The 21,386-nt window shown below is 37.1% G+C and overlaps 1 protein-coding gene across 1 annotated transcript in view; it reads left to right on the top strand.

Moving 5' to 3' along the window:
• LOC125258704 (protein NLRC5-like) overlaps positions 1–21,386 on the top strand; it is a 239,929-nt gene that overhangs the window by 168,168 nt on the left and 50,375 nt on the right. The window contains exons 15-19 of the mRNA XM_048175689.1: positions 9,060–9,233; positions 12,676–12,849; positions 13,123–13,296; positions 13,543–13,716; positions 13,986–14,159. Of these exons, the coding sequence (XP_048031646.1) occupies positions 9,060–9,233; positions 12,676–12,849; positions 13,123–13,296; positions 13,543–13,716; positions 13,986–14,159 (870 nt within the window). The remainder of the gene's footprint in view (positions 1–9,059; positions 9,234–12,675; positions 12,850–13,122; positions 13,297–13,542; positions 13,717–13,985; positions 14,160–21,386) is intronic.

The following is a 21,386-nucleotide window of genomic DNA, read 5'->3' as shown; positions in this document are numbered from 1 at the left end:
TCATAAACGATGCTAAGAAAAGCGAGGATTAAACTCCAAAACCTGACTTGAATTAACCTAACAAATGAGTTTGGGCTAAAACGGTTTCATAAAAGGTAATTGAAGTTCACGCAGTCCCGCTAATTCAATCCAGGTTCACCTAGTCAAGATAATTTAGCGTGCACGCTTTTCTTAAGCAGCCCTAGAGGTCGATCATGGATCAAATCGATCCACCATAGGAAACGTCATACATTTTGTGCTATTTTATGCGTTTGAGACATGGTGTTTTCCTTAGTGCATAACTTACTTTTCACAAGTTTATTCTCCATCTGTAAATGTTAGAAAGTAATGCAAATATTTCCATTTTGAGGCTAAACTTCACATTGAACGAGCGCTGCTGCGCGCATGCACGCTAAACAGACGGGACGCAATAGAAGCGCAATAATTCTAAAATATACATTTCGCTAAAATATTTGATGTTGGACATTAAATGTGCCTTATGTACACTTTCAAACCTACAAGTAAGTGTATTTTTATGATAGTAACTGTAAATGGACTATTGTAATGGGGTAAATCAATATACTTTGGGACAATTACTGAGTTTAGATTCATCTTACCAATTAAAATTTAGTCTGTGCATATTAATTTTTAATTTTGTGATTTTAATTTCTGCTCTTCTAATAACCATAAAGAGTACTACTGCCAAACAAAACCAGAGAGAAATGTATTCATATATTTTAAAACAATCTAATTAAATATTGGGCACAAAACATTTAGCCAGTAAGAAAGGAAAACCTATATCTATATATATCTATATATATATATCTATATATATATATATATATATATATATGAGACCAGAGTATAGATTAAATATGGGCCTTGGAAAAGGCTAGCTGACTTTATTGTGCTTTGACTACAGTGGGTAGTTTCAGTGTGGACAACAACCATGCATGCCACTTCAGCAGGCTGCATCTTACTCTGTCACTCTTTTCATAGCTTTTGCTGGCTCTGAAACACTCACTTGGTATTTCTCCTGCTCTTTGTCTAGCAAAAAATCACTCATCACTTAATGAAAGCTTACAAATGAAGGCCTGATTGTTTCAGGGGCCTTGTCAGAGGTTTATTGATTTTGAATTTCTGTGTTACTGTTGCTATATTTTCACACTTAAAACAATGATTTGGTAATCCTCTTGTATTCTTTTTTTTTATTATTATTTTTTTTAAATTTTTTTCTTAAAGAGACAGGGACAGCGCACAATAAACATTAACCTCAAAGGGAGAGATGCATTGTACCGGGTTTTAGCTCAAGAGCTAATTTTCACCCGTAGTCCCTGGGCAGGCTGATGTTAAGCTACAGAATATAAAACATACATAAGTAATAGAATTTACAAACAAAAAACAGCATAACACACACACACAAAAAAAAAAAAAAAAAAAAAGTACAAAAGTTCATATTCACACCTTTCAAATACTTAGACCTTAGAACACATATTCACACACACATACATATATCTGGTCAGATGTGAAGACAAATTTGATTTGATAAAAGCCATTTCTTTGCTTGGCGTGTGAACGTGTAAAAATTTGTGGGTTTTTTTAACTCTACAGGCAACATATTCCACTGACGAGCAGCCATACAAGAAAAAGCAGAGTTTCCAAATACTGTCCTGCGTTTAGGGATCCTGCATTCACCTCGCACTATTGATCTTGTGGCTCGAGCTGTCGTTTCAGAGCCTAAAGATATGAATTCTTTTAGTGGAGGAGCAGCATTATCATAAAGGGTCTTATACATCAAACACAGATTGGTGTGAGTTATCAGATTTTCAAAGCTGAGAAATTGGTATTTTACAAGAATATGACAGTGATGGAATCGTCTGCTTTTCTTATCATGAATCTTTAGAGAGCTTTTATATAAGGACTCAAGTGGCTTGAGGGCAGTTTTAGTACCCTGTGACCAACTTGTCATACAATATCGAAAATGAGGAACAATCATTGCATTTAGGTAGGCCCCTGAGGCCTCGATTGTAAGAGAATTTCGAATGTATCTGAACTGTGCCATATTAAATTTTATTATATTAGTTAATTTTTTTATATGCTTTTTAAAGCCTAAATTTGGTTCCAATATGACACCTAAATATTTTACCTGTTCTTGATTTGAGATGATTTGTCCATCTATTAAAATATTAGGGTAAAATTGTATTTTAAAACGATTTGTGAAAAACATAGAGACAGTCTTATCTAAATTTAGAGTAAGGCATGAATTTTTCAGCCACAAAGAAACTTTCTTCATCTCTTTGGTAAATTTGTGAGTGACTTCTTCAGCAGTTTTGTATCATCAGCATACATAATAATTTTACTTTTACACACAGTAGGTAGGTCATTTATGTAAAGGCTAAAAAGCAGGGGGCCCAGAATGGAACCTTGTGGCACTCCCATGCTACAAGGTCTTAATGGTGATTTTTTATTATCAACCGTAACACATTGTTGTCTATCATTAAGGTAAGATTGAATCCATTTTATTGTATCTGTGTCAAGAGAAAAATCAAATAGTTTGCTAATGAGAAGCTGATGATTTACTGTATCAAAGGCCTTTTTCAAGTCCAGAAAGACCGCCCCTACCACACCTCCACCATCAAGACTGGATTTGATGTCTTCTAGTAGGTAGCAGCACGCAGACTCAGTGGAGTATCTTTTCCTAAACCCAAACTGGCAAGGATGTAATGCATCAGTGTGGTTGAGATGCTCTACCAGCTGTTCTGCCACCACCTTCTCAAAGATCTTGGAGATGGCTGGTAGAATGCTAATAGGTCGATAGTTTGAGACACAGAGCTTGTCTCCTGACTTGAAAATCGGCTTGACTACTGCTTTTTTTAACGCCAAAGGAAAATTGTTTTCATTTATAGATTGATTTACAGCTATTGTTAGAGGAGGAGTTAGAATAGTTTTGTGTTCTTTTAAAAATGATGTATCAAATCCAAATATATCCTTTGCTTTACTATTTTTTAAATTTGATATTATTTTAAAAATTTTATCTTCATCTATATTCTGCAACCTACAGTAAGACGCATTACCATCCCCATAATCATCTCTGCAGCAGTTCACTTCAGGGAAAGTCTCCGCCAGATCTAATACAGAATCCAAGAAATAGTCATTGTAGTGTTTAGCCAAAATAGAGCCCTCATTTTGAACAGTTCCATTGATTTTGAGCTGTAAATGCTCCTGATTTATTTTTTTCCTTCCCAATAGTTTGTCCATGCTTCTCCACAGATTTTTACAATTACCGTTTGCCTCTTTAATTAAGTTTAGGAAAAAATTCGCTTTTGCTTTTCGAAGCAGCATGGTAACTTTATTTCTCAAAGATTTATAAATGTAATAATCAGTGGTTAATTTAGTTTTAAGAGAAACCTTGAGAGCTTTATCTCTCTGTTTAATTATATCCCAAAGGGATTTATTAAACCACGGGAGATTCTTTTTATTAGATTTTCTATATTTGAGCTGTGTATGTTTATCAATTTGATTCTTTACAGCAGTTATAATATTGTTGCATGTATGTACACAGCTTTCTTCATCAATTTTGGTGGCCCAGTCAATTTCATTTAAATCATTTTTAAGGTGTTCTTTATTTCTTTTAGGAATATGAGGAATGTTGCATAGGTTATTTGATTGTTCTTTATTTATGTATCTTGATTTATTTAATTTCCTGGCTATTAGAACAAAATTATGATCGGATAGTCCAGTTATTAGGTTGTATGTTTTAACTATCCTGTCTGGTTTATTGGTGAATATTAAATCTATCAGAGTTTGAGACGTTTTTGTTATTCTAGTTATTCTATTCTATTCTATTCTATTCTGTGCTAAGAAATAAGTCTCCTGACAGTTCTCTCCCAAGTGCTTCCATTGTTGTCAGCATTAAGTCTGAGAATGATTCAGTGGGCTATATAACACTTAATTTTTAAGAAATTACTTCTCTTTAAATGTTTTGTTTCTCATCATACTTACCTTTTAATAAAATATTAAAATAATAAAAATGTCTTAAACTTACACCAATATATATTTTTATTTAGCACAATTTAGTAAATGTGTGTATTATATATATATATATATATATATATATATATATATATATATATATATATAAAATATACACACATAATAATATACACACATATATATATATATATATATATATATATATATATATATATATGTTAATAAAGTCAAATAATTGTATGTGAGAGAGTCAGTTGTAATATCATTGCGTTCTTATTGGTCAGTGTTAAAGGAGTTCAGCTTAGCCTGACAGTTAGCCTGCTCCGGAGCAGGCTAGCTGCAAAGTGTAAATCTCCATAGTAACTTAATGTAGATTAATTTAGCCTCCCTTCATGCAACCAAGTCAGGGCTAAATTCAGCCAGGATAACTGGAAAATCCCAGCTTAATCCCTTATCTTGCTTTTGTGCAATACCCCCCAGGTTGTGCTACACAGGTATTGAATGAAGTAAAGTATATAACTCAGAATCCGCAACTCAATATATATAATCGATAATGTACATAGTGTAACTCAAATTTCTGAAGAACAAAACACTTTTCAACAATGTCACAAATATCACAAATCAATAATATACACAATGAAATATATATATTTATGTAAAAAATATTAAATAATGGAAAATATATTTTATATTTGTATATAAAAATATTCCATCTAATTCTGTGATTGTAATTTATTTGTCTTGTAGGTTAAATAATTGTAACTTAACAGACAAAAGCTGTTCAGCTCTGGCTACAGTTCTGGAATCAGATCCTAATCTGAAAGAGCTGAACATGAATAATAATAAACTGCAGGATTCAGGAGTGAAGCAGCTCTGCGCTGGACTGAAGAATAAAAAGTGTAAATTGGAGATATTGAGGTAAGTTGTGTTACAACAGATTATATTTTTTAGATATTTTTTACTTTTAAAAATATTTCAATCATAGTTCTCGGACTTGGTTTTAGCATGTTATTGAATATGGCAATGTAAAATTTATGTCAATGCCCAGCCTAGGCATGTGACGGTATCAAATTTTCATGTTGCAATAATGGCTGAAGCTTTTATCACTGTATACAGTATTTTCACGATATTGAAATAAGTTGCAAAAAAAGAGTTGTCATAGTATACCAGGTTTAAGAACTCTTTTTCTTATAACAAATAACTCTTAAAGAACATTTAAATACAATAACGCACTACACAAAAAAATAAAATGAAATGTTTCAAACAGATTAAAGTGCAAAAGAATTATAAAGAACAACAGGTAACACTTTATGATAAGTTCTCATTTTTTTATGTTAGTTAATGCATTAACTTGTCACAGTCACCAGCACCATCACTACATTTCCCAGCATCCCTTCTGTTCAGCACCTGCACACAATCATCATCATCAGCACATGAAGACCTTCATCGTCATTATCACTCATCAGCACTCCCTTCATAAGCAGTCACCTTCCTCACCTCTGTGTCCGGTCTCGTATGTTATTGGTGTTGCTGATCTGTTGATTGATCTTCCATTGGATTGCCTAGTAAAGTCTTACATTTGAATCTATCTTCCTTGTCGTCTGTATTTCTACACAAGCAGCGCGTTACAGAAGACCGGACCTCCCAAAATGGATGAATAGGAAAGATTCATCCACGTGGCTCAGGAGAGCCACGATCTTCTGTAATTTTCATCCTTGTTTTTCCACCTTGCCGTCATCAGCCAGCTGGAAGATGAAACCTTGAAGACCCTGTTCCAGATCGGGGCGAATTTCCACGGGCCCAGCAATCTCCCAGATACCACCGGCTTGAACTGGAAGGAAGCCCTGTTGAAGTGTTTGGAGTGCAAACAGCCCCGATCCGGAACCCTGTTCCCAGTAGGGCTGGGTAAAAACTATCGACCTATCCCTTTAATGTGACGTGACAGATCTCTTTAAGTGAGGCACTAAAGCGAAGAGTTCATCTTACGAAATCCGTATCATGTCTCGTGTAATCGCTCAATCAGTGTTTCAACCTCGGAAAGACCTCAGAAAAACATTTTCAGTGACCATAAACTCATTAGTCAGCTAGAAAAGTGAACTCTAGAAAGCAACATTCTGATAAATATAGCTATGCACCGTTACATATTCATTATAATTTTTAATGTTCTTCAATATTTAATGCATGTTTGAATAGATCCGTTATGACAGCCACGATTTAAATGTTTATATTTCAAAAAAACTAATTGGAGTAGAAATATGATTATGTAGTTCTAAACTTTATTTATAATAAAAACATCATTGTGTAATTTAAGTGTTTGTATATAAATAAGTTAATTTAACCTTCAATATTATTATAGTAGTACCAACTGACTTACATGTGTAGTTTACAGCATTAGCTGAGAGATTTTTCTCCTCTCGAAAATTTGCTATGTACTGTAACTGAAATACTACATTCAGAATAATCGATATCAAATCGTAATCGAATTGAATCGAAAGCATGTGAATAGTAATTGAATCGAATCATGAAAAATGTGTCGATACCCAGCCCTAGTTCCCAGTCAGAGCCCCACCGCAGATGGAGTAGATGACTCCGCCGTAACGTCAGAGCCCACACCAGGAGGAGCAGCCGAGTATGACAATACCCCGGAGCCTAAGGGGTTCCCATCTGATGCGAGGTTCGAATTGGCGGTCCCATCCAGCTTCGAGGGAGTAGGTGTTGGTGACAAAGGGCAGGTCAGAAGCCCCGCCCATCCGCCCATCACTGAGAGTGAAATTTTCAACTCCAACTCTACTCCCCAGCTGCCTAACCACTCTATACTGGACCTATACTCTATACCCTCTCCCACATCCTCTCCTAAATGTCTTGATCAACTCATCATCTCAGCCTTCTCCCCTGATCCCAACCACGTCTGCTGTCCTGCCCGAGCTATCCCCCATCAGTCCCGGTGCACCACCGTCATCTCCTCTCAGTGACGTGGTAACATCACGGGCCTACTGTGAGCCACCTCCTTCTGGGTGTAAGGATCCCGTGGCTCTGCCTGCAGCTACTGTCCCTGACTCCTTCACCTGCGCTCCTCCCTCCCTCGACATCTGCTGGGACCTTCGAGCCATCGGCTTCGCGGAGCTTCCTCGGACTGTCGGCTTCACCCGTGTCGGACGTCGCGTCACCTGCGCAACGGACTTGCGGGCCTCCGTTGCTCTCCGGCCCTCCACCCCTACTACTCCGGCTAGCTCTGCCCTCGGATGCTCCAGCTACAGTTTACAGTTTTTTCAAAGACTTCTTAATGGTTCAGTTACTTCTAGCTGGAAAGTAGTTGCGTGTAAAATATTACAAAATCACGGAAATTTGAAAATGGAAATCTTTTCTCTATGGACTTGTCAAAGCTGAATATCAATGGAATGCATTTTTTATCAGGATGTTTTTAAAGTGTGGAATATGTTCAAATTACAAAGAGAAGGACATTTTAAATCTTTTCACTGGCTCCTAATATAATACCACCAATATATGGAGCACGCTTTGATTTAACACACAATGACTGTACAATTCCTGGACTCACTGAAACACTTGTGGCCTCCAGAATATGTACAATGGGGAGTTTAGTTAATTTGACAGGACCAGACTTTGAGAACATGGAAAGAGTTGCTTTGAGTCTGACTCTAATGATAAAGTCAAGATGATTTGTTTTTCATTTGCTAGAAAAATGGGGAAAAAAGACTCACTTCTGATGAACTGAAACTTTTATCGGACTACTGTGAAACCAAAATGTTCCTAATGAAAAAGATGCTTTATCTGATTCTTTTAATTGTACCCGTGTTAGATGATGTTTTCAGTATGTTTTTAAGTTCCTGAAAATTTCTTTATAAAGCTTGTGTTCTGGTTTTTAACAAAAAGGTGCTTGATAAGAGGGTTGACACACCATGGCGTAATGTTTCTGTGTGATGATGATAAACCAAATTGGAGATCATTTTACTAGCCAATTTAAAGTACAAGTGTTGGGGATGTACAACGGAGACTATTACATGGTGCAAAAGCAGTTTATATTGATTGTTTTAGATTGAAAAGGTTTAGTTTATTACAACATTTATTTCATAGTTTTAATGAATCTTTTTCTACAGTCGTATTTACTGTTGGTTTTGAATATGTTAGAAGAGGTTTATTTGTCAATGCTTACATTTTATTATAGGTCAAGCAAAGTTAATGATTTATATGAGTAGAAAAACTAGAACTGAGATCAGATCAAAATATTAATGCTTTGTTTTTAGCTACAGTAAAATCCAGAATACTCAGTGATTTTCATTTTTACAATTCCATTATTGATCTTATCACATTTTAAATTAAATGGTGTAAAAATTAGGGTCTATGCTCTGTTGTAGATGGAAACATATTTTTTTTCCTCTTCTACTAATGTAGACAGTGGATTATTATTATTATTATTATTATTTTTGGTATAATTTTTTTTTTTTAAAAGTGCTTAATGTAAATAATGAAAAAAAAAAAATTCTCTCTCTGCTAATGTAGGTTAAGCTCCTGTGATATGACAGATGAAGGTTGTTCTGCTCTGACTTCAGCTCTGAAATCAAACCCGTCACACCTGAGAGAGCTGAACCTGAGCAGGAATAAACTAGGAGACTCTGGAGTGAAAAACCTCAGTGATCTACTGATGAACCCACAATTCAAGCTGGAGAAACTAGAGTTAGTACCATTATACTGTACAGCAGTTACAGTGTGATTAAAGTTCACTGTTTAGTTTAAGACAACTGGATTCAAGTCACATCATTTATAACGCTGCACTTTCTGCTGTTTTTCGGTATTGGTCACAGTGTTGGTTTTTTTACTAGTACATTAATTGTTTAATTTTAAGCATTTGACACAATTTACTGATTGTGTACATGCAGAAATCTGATTTAACAGAATAAAAAAGGGTCACATCTAATAGTTAAAAAACAAAAGAGAAGAAACAGTATCTTCCAGCAAACAGAACTAGTGTGACTGGGTTTCAGAACAGACTATTGGAAACTAAATGCTGCTGTAGATCTTCAATAAGATGATCATCATTGATTTGAGTCGTTTTCTCTTTCTGTCTTCAGTCTGAGTCACTGCAGTATTACAGAGGAACAGTGTCTCATCCTGACTTCAGCTCTGAAATCAAACCCATCACACCTGAGAGAACTGGACCTGAGTGTGAATAAACTAGGAGACTCTGGAGTGAAAAACCTCAGTGATCTACTGATGAACCCACAATTCAAGCTGGAGAAACTAGAGTTAGTATCATTATACTGTACAGCAGTTACAGTGTGATTAAAGTTCACTGTTTAGTTTAAGACAACTGGACTCAAGTCACATGATTTATAGCTCTGCACTTTCTGCTGTTTCTCCATCTGAAGAAAGATTCAGAAATAATATTAGTTAACGGCTTGTTATGTGTATCAGTAGAAAGAGCATTAAACTTTAAAGCATTTGAAACTTTGTGGATATAAAATAGTTTCATATGCTGAAATCTGACAAATCTTTGCTTTGAAACAATACAGAAGTGAGAACAGACTAGGGATGGTAAGATTCACAGATTCTCATCTGCATTAAAGTTAACTATGCGACGCATAGATTTAAAAAGTGTGCGTCAGATACAAGTTGGCATTTGTATCGCGATGCATCGTTTCTAACATATTTGCAAAGGTAAAAAACAATTTATTTATATAGAATTATTAGAAGATGCACTATACTTTTATTATTTAGAAAGTGACCAATAATTTGTGACCAGTATTTCATATGGAGATTGATTTCTCCTCTCTAAACTGTTTCTCACTCGCGTTCTCTCATCACCTTTGCTGCTACATGAATATGACATATCACAATACTACAGAGACTGAGGCATGTCCTGAGAGTCACAGTGAATATAGATTAACATGGCACTACAGTGTTTGTGAAAGGGCCATGCCTTAGAAGTCAGAAGGCACTTAAGTTAATTTATGATTTGCTGTACGTCTGAACCAGGGGTGGCTAACCTCGGTCCTGGAGAGTTCAGCTCCAGCCCTAATAAATCATACCTGAACAAGCTAATCAAGGTTTGAAAGGTTGTTAGAAAGCTATAGGCAGGTGAGTTTTGATCAGGGTTGCAGCTAAACTCTGCAGGACTGAGGCTCTCCAGGACCAGAGTTTGCCACCCCTGGTCTGAACCAAAGAAATAAAAGTGAACTATGATTTCCGCAATGCAGAAAATACGGACGGAATCGCGGAATTCATTCATAAAAGCTGAATTTACTGTATAACGCAGAATGACGCAGAATTTGTCAAATTTTGGATGAATAAATCAAAAGTAGATGGGCACACTTAAATCACGATATGGACTAGTGTCTGTGAATATTAAACCACAAGAAGTTTATTTACATGAATCCTGCATGTTCTGCATGTCCCTGTGTGAATGAACCCGCAAATATGTTTACTAGCCTACACATACTGAAGCACAACAGTGTTTTATCCATCTGACTATATGACGACATGAACACAAATTTAACTTCATGAGCATTTTAACATTTAATTAGAGAAAACTATTGTCAGTCATAACATATGCACAGACACAGAAACTTCAGGATTACGGCAACCCGTAAAAGTTTGGTTTAACTTGTAACAGAAATATAGCCATATATATATATATAACCCTAACCCTGTACTACATATATATTACTATTGTACAGTATAATGTATGTCTTACTGTAATACTACTATTAATATTAATACAATAATTATTGTAATAATCATATAATCATATAATCATATAAGTTTTAATTTTAACAGTAAAAAAAATTAAGTGAGCAGCACTTTCTTTGCTAAAAAATGAAAGGATTTATTTAAATTTCATTTAATTTAAAAATAAATAAATGTGTTATGCCTTCATTTGATTACCAGAAAAAATGTAAAAAACACAGGGCCCTATTATTGTAAACAAATTAATAAATTAAGTTGGGCCCAACTTATTGAATTGTATAGCATCATATTTTTCTTCATTGCATCGTATTACATTGAAGTTCACTGTGTTAAATCAAATCTAAATCGTATTGCACTGCGCCGTAATAGGGGTGAATCGTATCGCATTGCATCGATAGTGGTGTTACAGTACGTTGGTGTATCAAACACACAACAAAGAAGATAATAGTTAAACAAGTCTTCACTTGATAATCCAAAGGGAGAATACAGAATCCAGACAGGAACATACACCAACTTAGAACAAACGATACCCGACAGAGACACGACAACAGAACTGAACTAATATACACTGACGAATTAACTAAAATGACAAACAGCTTTGATGAATGTGATTAGTGTCCATGGTGACTGATTGTGGCGGAAAACTAGAACAAAGGAAGACATGACAGATGAAAACAAACAAACTGAAAGTTCATGTGGAGTGTATGATCATATGAAATTTAGAGGTGATATTTGATGCACATTTAACATTTGTTTCCCATGTTCAGAACACTGTAAAGACATCATTCTTTCATCTAAAAAACATTGCCAAATTGCGTCCTATGCTGTCACTCCCGGTGGCTGAAAAGTTGATCAATATCTTTGTGTTTTCTCGCATTGATTATTGTATTGCTTTGCTGGTCGGGGTCTCAAATGCTACCCTAAATAAACCTGTCTGGAACCTGGACAAGGGATCACATCACTCCAGTCTTGGAGTCTTTACACTGGCTCCCTGTCAGATTTCGGGTGGATTTTAAAGTACTCATGCTTACCTACAAAGCTTTGAATGGTTTGGCTCCACGCTATCTTACTGTGCTTTTAGCCCCCTACACACCTGTGTGTGCTCTCCGCTATTCGGAAACTGGCCTTTTAATCATCCCACATACCCGTTTAAAATCTCTTTTCTTCAGTCGCTCCAAGACTTTGGAATTCCTTGCCTGCTCAGATTAGACAAGAAGAATCCCTTAGTGTTTTTAAAAAGTCCTTTAAAGCTTATTTCTTTAGGGTAGCTTTTACTTGATTATATTGAAATTGATTTTTTTTAATTTACTTGTTTTGATAGTATGTTTTTATTTGGTGTTTTTTTTTATATCTCACTTATTTTAAAGTATTGTTTGTATAATTGTATGTTTCCTTTTCTTCTTTTGTGAAGCGCTTTGAGATGCTACTTTTAAAGGCGCTATAGAAAATTAAGTTTATTATTATTATTATTTCATATCGTTGGCTATGCATTGAGATGAGTATCGCATCGGCCTCAGTTATGGAGATGCACATCCCTAGAACAGACTAAAAACAGCGTAACAAATAACAGTAGATTATTCTGAGTTACAGTTATACTGGACTAATGCTACTTTTCACTAAATCTTCATTTATTGAGCAAAATGTGTATTTGGAGGTTGTAAACTACACTTTAAATGACTTAAAATAAATTGATTCTTGTATAAGATTTTCTTATGTTGAAAATGTGAAATCTGTCCATTTAAATATTAACTTTTCTATTGTTTCTATATTGATCCTATATATTAATCTCCAGTGATAAATTCACTTATTTGTGGAGTGAGGGTGGATCTAGACTTGGATTGTAACTAGTGTCCTCAAATGCTCCTGTCTTGGTTTGTTCATATCATGAAGTTTCCATGATTTTGCTGGTGTATTAGTGACTGTATGGCATTTCTTAATGATTCATTTAACTCACACTTGAACTGAACATGTATTTGAGTCATTTTCTCTTTCTGTCTTCAGTCTGTATGAATGCAGTATTACAGAGAAACAGTGTCTCATCCTGACTTCAGCTCTGAAATCAAACCCCTCACACCTGAGAGAGCTGGACCTGGGCGGCAATATAATAAGAAACACAGGAGTGAAGCACCTATGTGATGTACTGAAGGATTCACACTGTAACCTGGAGAGATTGAGGTAAATAACATTCACATACAAGAATCAAAATGCTGAAAATCACTTCAACAGTTTAAACTACAACACTTTATACTCAATATCTCATGAAGAGCCTGAGTTCACATTATATTTGTGTAAAATAATTCAACTTAATATTTTGTGATCTGGTGAAATGAAGATGATGATCTCACTTCCTCTGTCTGTTTTATTTACTTTTGAAAATTATGTGAATTTACGGAATAAGTTAGTTTTTTTCTCTTATTTTCTACTTACTCTCTCTTTTTGCTAATGTAGGTTAAACTCTTGTTCTATGACAGAAGAAGGTTGTTCTGCTCTGACTTCAGCTCTGAAATCAAACCCATCACACCTGAGAGAGCTGAACCTGAGTATCAATGAACTAGGAGATTCTGGAGTGAAAAACCTCAGTGATCTACTGATGAACCCACAATCCAAGCCGGAGAAACTACAGTTAGTATCATTATACTGTACAGCAGTTACAGTGTGATTAAAGTTTGCTGTTTAGTTTAAGACAACTGGACTCAAGTCACATCATTTATAGCGCTGCACTTTCTGCTGTTTCTCCATCTGAAGAAAGATTCAGAAATACTATTGTATTGCTGGTGTATTAGTGACTGTATGGCATTTATTAGTGATTCATTTAATTTACACATGAACTGAACATGGATTTGAGTCATTTTCTCTTTCTGTCTTCAGTCTGTTTGGATGCAATATTACAGAGAAACAGTGTCTCATCCTGACTTCAGCTCTGAAATCAAACCCATCACACCTGAGAGAGCTGGACCTGAGCTGGAATAAACTGGAAAACACAGGAGTGAAGCACTTATGTGACGTACAGAAGGATTCACACTGTAAACTGGAGAGATTGAGGTCAGTAACATTCACATACAAGAATCAAAATGCTGAAAATCACTTCAACAGTTTAAACTAAAACACTTTATACTCAATATCTCATGAAGAGCCTGAGTTCACATAATATTTGTGTAAAATTCTTCAACTTAATATTTTGTGATCTGGTGAAATGAAGATGATGATCTCACTTCCTCTGTCTGTTTTATTTACTTATGAAAATTATGTGACTTTACAGAATAAGTTAGTTTTTTTCTCTTATTTTCTACTTTCTTTTTTTGCTAATGTAGGTTAAGCCTCTGTTATATGACAGATGAAGGTTGTTCTGCTCTGACTTCAGCTCTGAAATCAAACCCATCACACCTGAGAGAGCTGAACCTGAGCAGGAATAAACTAGGAGACTCTGGAGTGAAAAACCTCAGTGATCTACTGATGAACCCACAATCCAAGCTGGAGAAACTAGAGTTAGTATCATTATACTGTACAGCAGTTACAGTGTGATTAAAGTTCACTGTTTAGTTTAAGACAACTGGACTCAAGTCAAATCATTTATAGCACTGCACTTTCTGTGTTTCTCCATCTAAAGAAAGATTCAGAAATACTATTGTATTGCTGGTGTATTAGTGATTGCATGGCATTTATTAATGATTCATTTAACTCACACATGAACTGAACATGGATTTGAATCATTTTCTCTTTTTGTCTTCAGTCTGAATCAATGCAGTATTACAGAGAAACAGTGTGTCATCCTGACTTCAGCTCTGAAATCAAACCCGTCACACCTCAGAGAGCTGGACCTGAGCTGGAATAAACTGGAAAACACAGGAGTGAAGCACTTATGTGACATACTGAAGGATTCACACTGTAAACTGGAGAGATTGAGGTCAGTAACATTCACATACAAGAATCAAAATGCTGAAAATCACTTCAACAGTTTAAACTAAAACACTTTATACTCCATATCTCATGAAGAGCCTGAGTTCACATTATATTTGACTAAAATTCTTCACCTTCATAATTTGTTTGTAGGATAATCTCTTCCTCTGTTTGTGTCATTCTAGTCTACTGAGCTGTGGCATTACAGAAGTTTCTTCTTTAACTCAATCTTTGACTAACTCAAAAGCACTGCAGTTTTTAAAATATCTTGATCTGAGTGACAATATGGTAGGAGACTCAAAGCAGCAGCTCTATGACGTGCTACGAGACTCAAACTGTGACCTGAGGTGAGGAAACATCACTGTGATATTAAAGATATTCATTCACCTCTGATATGAGAACAAACCTTTCAGATATTCATGAAAGAAAATTATCATTAAGCTTTAATGCAATAAAGGGTTTGTGTTGACCTGCTTTATTAACTGTGTCAGTAGAAGTGAATCATTTCAGTTTGAAAAGTCATTCATGTTTTAAATGTATTTAAAACTCAAATATTGTTTGAGAAATATCTCTGCAAGATCATGTAAAGTCCGTAATTAATCTGATTACAGGAATTTAATGTAACTTCTTTTTACTCCAAAAACATTAATTATAAGTAATTTGCAGTTTGTTCCACTGAACACTCATTGTTCCCTTTCGAAAGGGAAGTTCAACTCTGCATTGAACACGCTATGGGGAACGTCACACGTGACCCGATGTCTGAAAGCCAACTATCCAATAACTCCAATCCCTATTGGCCGGTGACAGCCTATGACATAATAATTGCGCAACCCGGAAGTATAAAGGAGCGCCTGGAGAAACAATCAATATCTCTTCATCTTTCGGGTCTGTTCTGTCTGATCGTGACTATGTTGACTCTGGTAAAGGATTCTTTATTATCTGTGATAGGTGATTCTGGCCCCGTTTGTGCTGAGGCAAAATGGCGGCTGCAATCATAGGGCTCACAGGTGAGCTCGTTGGGAAGTTTGAGAGAGTTGTATTCTCTCTCAACTCCCCAGGGGCTGACGAGGATGAGTTGTTGAATGGCGATGACGTCCGTGTTTGACGTCATATTGTCCGGCAGCACGCGCTCCTCTGGCTGTTATGTATGCGGAGCTGCTGTATGTTTAGGACGCGCTTTTTGGCGGGCTGCGGCTGCCGTGAGAGCGCGTTAGGAAAGGGGCCACGCGCGGACGGCTCAACGAGCGGGAGGGAGGGCATGGAAAAATATATATATATGCGTGTGTGTATATATAGCATATATCATGCTCAGATGCTTCTTATGGTCAGACTGATGGCTGGGCCCATAGTGATTATTTCTGTCGGCCCGCTTTTTCGGTTTGATAATGAGAGGATCTTTTAGGCTTAAAAGAACCCTAGATTCCATCCTTTCGTGTAAAAAGGAGTATTAGGAGTCTTCGGTCTTTGAGCTGCAGGAGGGTCTATATTTTATGTGTTTTAAAATAAGACCTTATTTTCCTGTATAGTTTTCTGAGCATGTAGTCAGAAAAAGTAGTGGGTTTTTTGGGCAAACTGAACTTGACAGGCTGGCTAGAATATATATTGTGCAGGCCACAAAATGGCCGCCTCTTAGCCACCTGTTGTTTAGAGTAGCTTCTCATCTGCTGTTTTCTAGAATAGTTTGAGTTAGCACTCGTCACTTCAGTTAATATGTATGTTTAGGTCGGCCTTAATTGGCCGCCTGACATTGTTTGCTTGTGAGCTTCGCTTTCTTTCTCTTATCCATGAGATTTGGAGGTGAAGCCCAGGCTTCACTAGGCTTGTGGCCCTGTAAGAAGGCCCGTAGCTTAGCGGCCAGGCTAGAGCTAGGTTAGGTGTGTTATTTACATATAACCCTATGTATACTTCCCTTGTCAGGTTGTATAGTTCCTAGTTCTGGCCTCCTCCTGAGGGAGTTGTTAGGCCGCATGCCCATTATCCCCTTGCTATGTAGGTGCAATTGTTGAGTTTAACAGCTAGGTTGTAGACTGTTTTAGACTTCCTGATGCTGTTATCTCAGGTGGTAGGCCCTTATCTTTGCGTAGATAAGTTATGCAGTGTAAGTGCTAGGCCCCACTTTCTAGAACTTTTATGCTATGGAAAATGTGTTTTTTCCTCTGAGCTACTTGTTTTCTTTAATCAAGTTTGAGTTGACGTTGCTAGCCGTCCTCTATGGACAGTACAGTAGAGATTTGAGAATCTGTATGGGGAAAATTATTAAAACCTCCTGAGGTTCAGCCCTAGGCTGGTTTGTGCTCCCCTGTATCAGGCCCCTCTCTGGCCTCCATGAGTATGTGCCCATTGCATGGTCTACCTGTTAGGTGAGCTTTGTACTTCCCTTTTTTGGGTTATGTACGTAATAGTGCTTAGCTCCCTAAGCTAATCATGGTGGTAGGCCTTAATCAGGCCTCCTCCTAAGATTCAGCCCTAGGCTGGTTTGTGCTCCCCTGTATAAACAGGTGTTTAGCGCACAGCCTCCTCAGTGTGTTAATTAAGCACTGAGTAGATCCTAGGATGAGCGGATTATACTCCCCTCAATACGAGGGTTCATAGCACTCAGCTGAGTTCTGCTCTCCAGGATGCCCATCTCTACGCATGGGTCTGAGTTGCTCCTGCCTTTCTGCAGTCACTCTTACCTGCTCTCTATGAAGAATGCGTTATGGAGATTCTGTACTCAGACAGGGTGGCCAAGACTAAGTTTGTCCTATTACAGACCAGGTCAGCCTCCCTGGTGGCATTGGGGTTGAATTTGTTCCCCTCTAGTGACTGGCCGGGGCTCTTTTCGGTTCTTTGGCCACATTCCCTTAAAGGGACCACTTTCTCTTCTGAAAAGTTGGTTCCAGATGCCTTAGCGGCCTTGGTAGGCCTTCTGCGGAAGGCCTTCTTGAGGCTCAGCTTGGGCTGTTGGCCATAGGGAATGCTGTCACTGACAGCCTGGTGTGACCCGAAGGTGAGTTGCTAAACGTTTTCTTCGAAACTGCTTGACATTTGTCAGCCATATTATTTGGCATGCACTCTCCTTAAGCATGGCGCCGTTGGTATATCGTTCCCCATAGCGTATTCAACACAGAGTTGAAGTTCCCTTTCGAAAGGGAACGTCTCAGGTTACGTATGTAACCATAGTTCCCTGAGAACCAGGGAACGAGACTCTGCGTTTCCTTGCCATGCTTCGGGCTGCCTGCCTGCAGAACAGTCCCTCAAGATGATAGATGCTGACTGTTTCTCCAGGCGCTCCTTTATACTTCCGGATCGCACCATATTACGTCATAGGCTGTTGCCGGTCAATAGGGATTGGAGTTGTTGGATAGTTGGCTTTCAGACATCGGGTCACGTGTGACGTTCTCCATAGCGTGTTCAACGCAGAGTCTCATTTCTTGGTTCTCAGGAAACTATGGTTACATACGTAACCTGAGACGTTTTCTTTTCTGTTCCTCCTTACAGAGTTTAATCACCAAACATCCCTGATGGATCGTTTACATCAGATTAAATCTGTGAAATGATCATGAGAGGATAAGTGACCATCAGATGATCCACAGAAGAGTCTCTACTGTGTCTATGAGGAGAAATAAATGTGTGATTAATGTGTAAATGTGTTTCATACAGGTGGAAGAGACTCAGATTTACAGTTAAATAAAGCAGCATGTGTGTTAGCATGAGTATCAGAAACGTGATATTGAATGATTAATGTTGCTTTAATATTCATCCAGATGATGGTTTTGTGTTATTTAAAGGAGGAACAGGAGGAAGAAGCTCAGATGAGTCTGTCAGCAGAAATCTTCAGTATCAGGCCTACAAATATAATAATGTGTGGATTAAACTCATCCATAATGATTAAAATGTGTCTAATCATAAATGTGATCATCAAGTATAGCTTTTTCTTGCAACTGTATGTTGAGAATAAACTTGTATTTTGAGCAAAAAAAATCAAAAACTATCGAGAATAAACAAATTCGATCAGTGTCCATTATATACTGATAGAGGACATGACAGATCACTTAGTCAAGATATTTTAGACTTTCCTTCAATAACAAAGAAATACTATCAGCTTTAATTAATTATAACTGAATAATAATTAGTATATGAACTTTAAAGAGAATTTAAGCTGCTGGATCTTTTTAGAAGAAAAAAAATGTTCAATTTGTGCAATCAATGTTCTCGCTTAATAACAACCAGTGAACAAGATAAAATGGGACTTTCTAAAATGATTAACATGAAAAAGCTCTTAATGTACTAAAAGACCAAACTCAGTAAACACCATACTAATGAAGCATAATATCTATGAGCAGATGAGCCAAGAATATGAACAACATGTTTAATTACACGTTAAGTGTTTTCCTCCCATAGAAAACTGTTATAAAAAAAATGTCTTCCCACTTTTCCAGGTGGAGCGATTCTTTTCAAAAACAATTTCTTCAATGATTTCCCCACCTGATAATTTATCATATGATATGGAGATCTGATGTACATTAAATATTTCCATTTATCTCAATAAGTTATAAAATATCAACTTAAATTATTAATTGTAGATATAATTTCTTGACAAAAAGGTAGTGAGTAGATTTTTATTCATTTCATTTATATAATTAAACATGTTCAAACTAAAGTACAAGAATAGGACAATAAACTTTAGTTGAACAGAATTAACACCACTTTAGTCCTGAGACTCGACTAGGAAGATGCAAGATCATATCAGAAGACAAAATTAAACAAGCATATAATAATTATGATGAGTGGATGAGTGGAGTTTTCCTGTTTGACAGATTAAAACGTGAACATATCTTGAACTTGTGTTAACCACAGACCTTATTTCAGGGATTTAACCAGAAACCCACTGACTTTGGGCCGATGGAAGCAGAAGTGCTAAAATGTGAACTCAGTTGTGGGTTTGAGGACTCATTCCTGTATGGCAGTGTATCTCCATCAGTCCATGGAGTTGTCTGCCCATGCTGAAGCTCTGCGGTCTGGCTGTCATGTACTCCAGAAGGTCTGGAGCTCCAGGCGTCAGAGCTCTGTTGATCAACACAACACAGGAGGTAGAGAGCAGATTCCCTCTCTGTAAGGCCAGCAGGTCTTGAAGGTAAAGCTCAGGGTCATGATCCATTAGAACCAGATCCAGACCATCATTCCCAGTGTGAGAGGGTGAAGAAGACATGAGTAGAAGATTAGAGGAATATTATCTGTTCAAGAGCTTGATGAAATAAAGCATTAACAGACTCCAGTGCCTGACCTTTCTGAGGGCCAATGTTGAGGAGGCGTGTGTGGTGGAGTAGAGGTCAAAGGTCAGCAGGACACTCTGAGCCTGTCCGTGGGTGCAGTTGGAGAAGACAGAGGCGTGAGTGGAGCTGACACAGACCTTCCTGTGCGAAAGCTTCAGTATGCCAGAATACACCTGACGACAGAGGGCCGACAGCGGTGAGCGGAAACGAGCCATCATCACGGCCACAACCAGGAGCAGAGACATCACTGACCATCAGTGACCTAACAGGAGCAGAGGAGCGGTCAGGACAAGATTAAGTTAAAGGGAATGTTCACCCAAAATACTCATTATCTATCGATCTAAACCTTTTTCTGGAACCTCTACAAGGTTTGACTTGTTCAGAGGGGTTCGCCTCAACTCCTCACCTCTTTTGTTGAATAGTTACACTCGTGGTAGCCAAATGTCTAGCTAGCTACTGCTACAGTAATTACGTTTACAATAAAAAAAGTCAGGTTTGGTTGAAATAAGGTAAACGTTTATAACGTTACACTTATTTTGCTATCAAATCTAATTATTTTGTCATAGCTACTTACTTTACACAGCTGCTTTCGCTTTCTGAGTCGTGAAGAGCTTTCTGGAATCTGGCGGTTGGCTGGGCTTTTTTCGCGCCACATTCACGCGTCTCTTCGCTTCTTCTTCTTTCGGTTTTATGGTGGTTGGCAACTATCTTTAATGGTGCATTACCGCCACCTGGTGGGGTGGGGTAATTATTGCAATGTATGAATCCTCATTGCACCTCAATCGCAGTTTCAGTGTATTGTTTTTATAACTTTGACGGAATAAGTAAAACTCTTTACATTTATTTAAGATAATAATGAACATGGTTTGGTAATTTGTTTTCTCTGTTGTTTTAGCATGTATAACAGATTATCTAGCTGTCTTTAGATTATCAGTTGAAAACATGATCAGTTGAAAACACGTAGTCAAACAGTCCAGCCTAAACTACTTAGTTGAAATCACGTCGTAAACCAGTCCAAGGCGGACCGACTTATTTTCAACCATATTTCAACATTGAAAGACGGTAATTGTTTACTGGGATAGCTGATAAAATATTCTCATAAGTCAATTAGCTGATGACACAACACTTTCTAAAAGATGATTTGCAGATCTCTATCGCTTTTGATTGTATCAAAGTTTTCTCTAAATCTTCTGATCTAACTTTGAATTTTGATAAATGTGAACTGCTTCCCATAAAGTCTTGTTCTGCCTCATCCCTGTACAATATTCCTGTTAAGTATCAAGTTATTTGGGTGTAATTATTTGCAAAGACGATAATGTGTGAGATCAAACTTTATTCCTGTAATTGGCTAAGAAAGAGTTTAATTCCTGGCTCTAAAGAGACTTATCTCTCCTCACCTGTTGCACTTTTTAAAAACTCAGTTGAATCTTTACGCTCATTTATCTCTTTGATACAACCCTGTGAAACGGCAATAGGGAATGTTTTCTTTTGTTCAGTCTTTCTCTCAGGAAAAGGAAGATTAGACACTCTTTCAGAAAGATATAATTACTGTCCCTGATG

This window comes from Megalobrama amblycephala, linkage group LG23 (assembly GCF_018812025.1).
Source record: "Megalobrama amblycephala isolate DHTTF-2021 linkage group LG23, ASM1881202v1, whole genome shotgun sequence".
Taxonomy (NCBI): domain Eukaryota; kingdom Metazoa; phylum Chordata; class Actinopteri; order Cypriniformes; family Xenocyprididae; genus Megalobrama; species Megalobrama amblycephala.
Note: the sequence above shows the minus strand (reverse complement) of the source record. Positions and strands in the feature narration are given on the sequence as shown.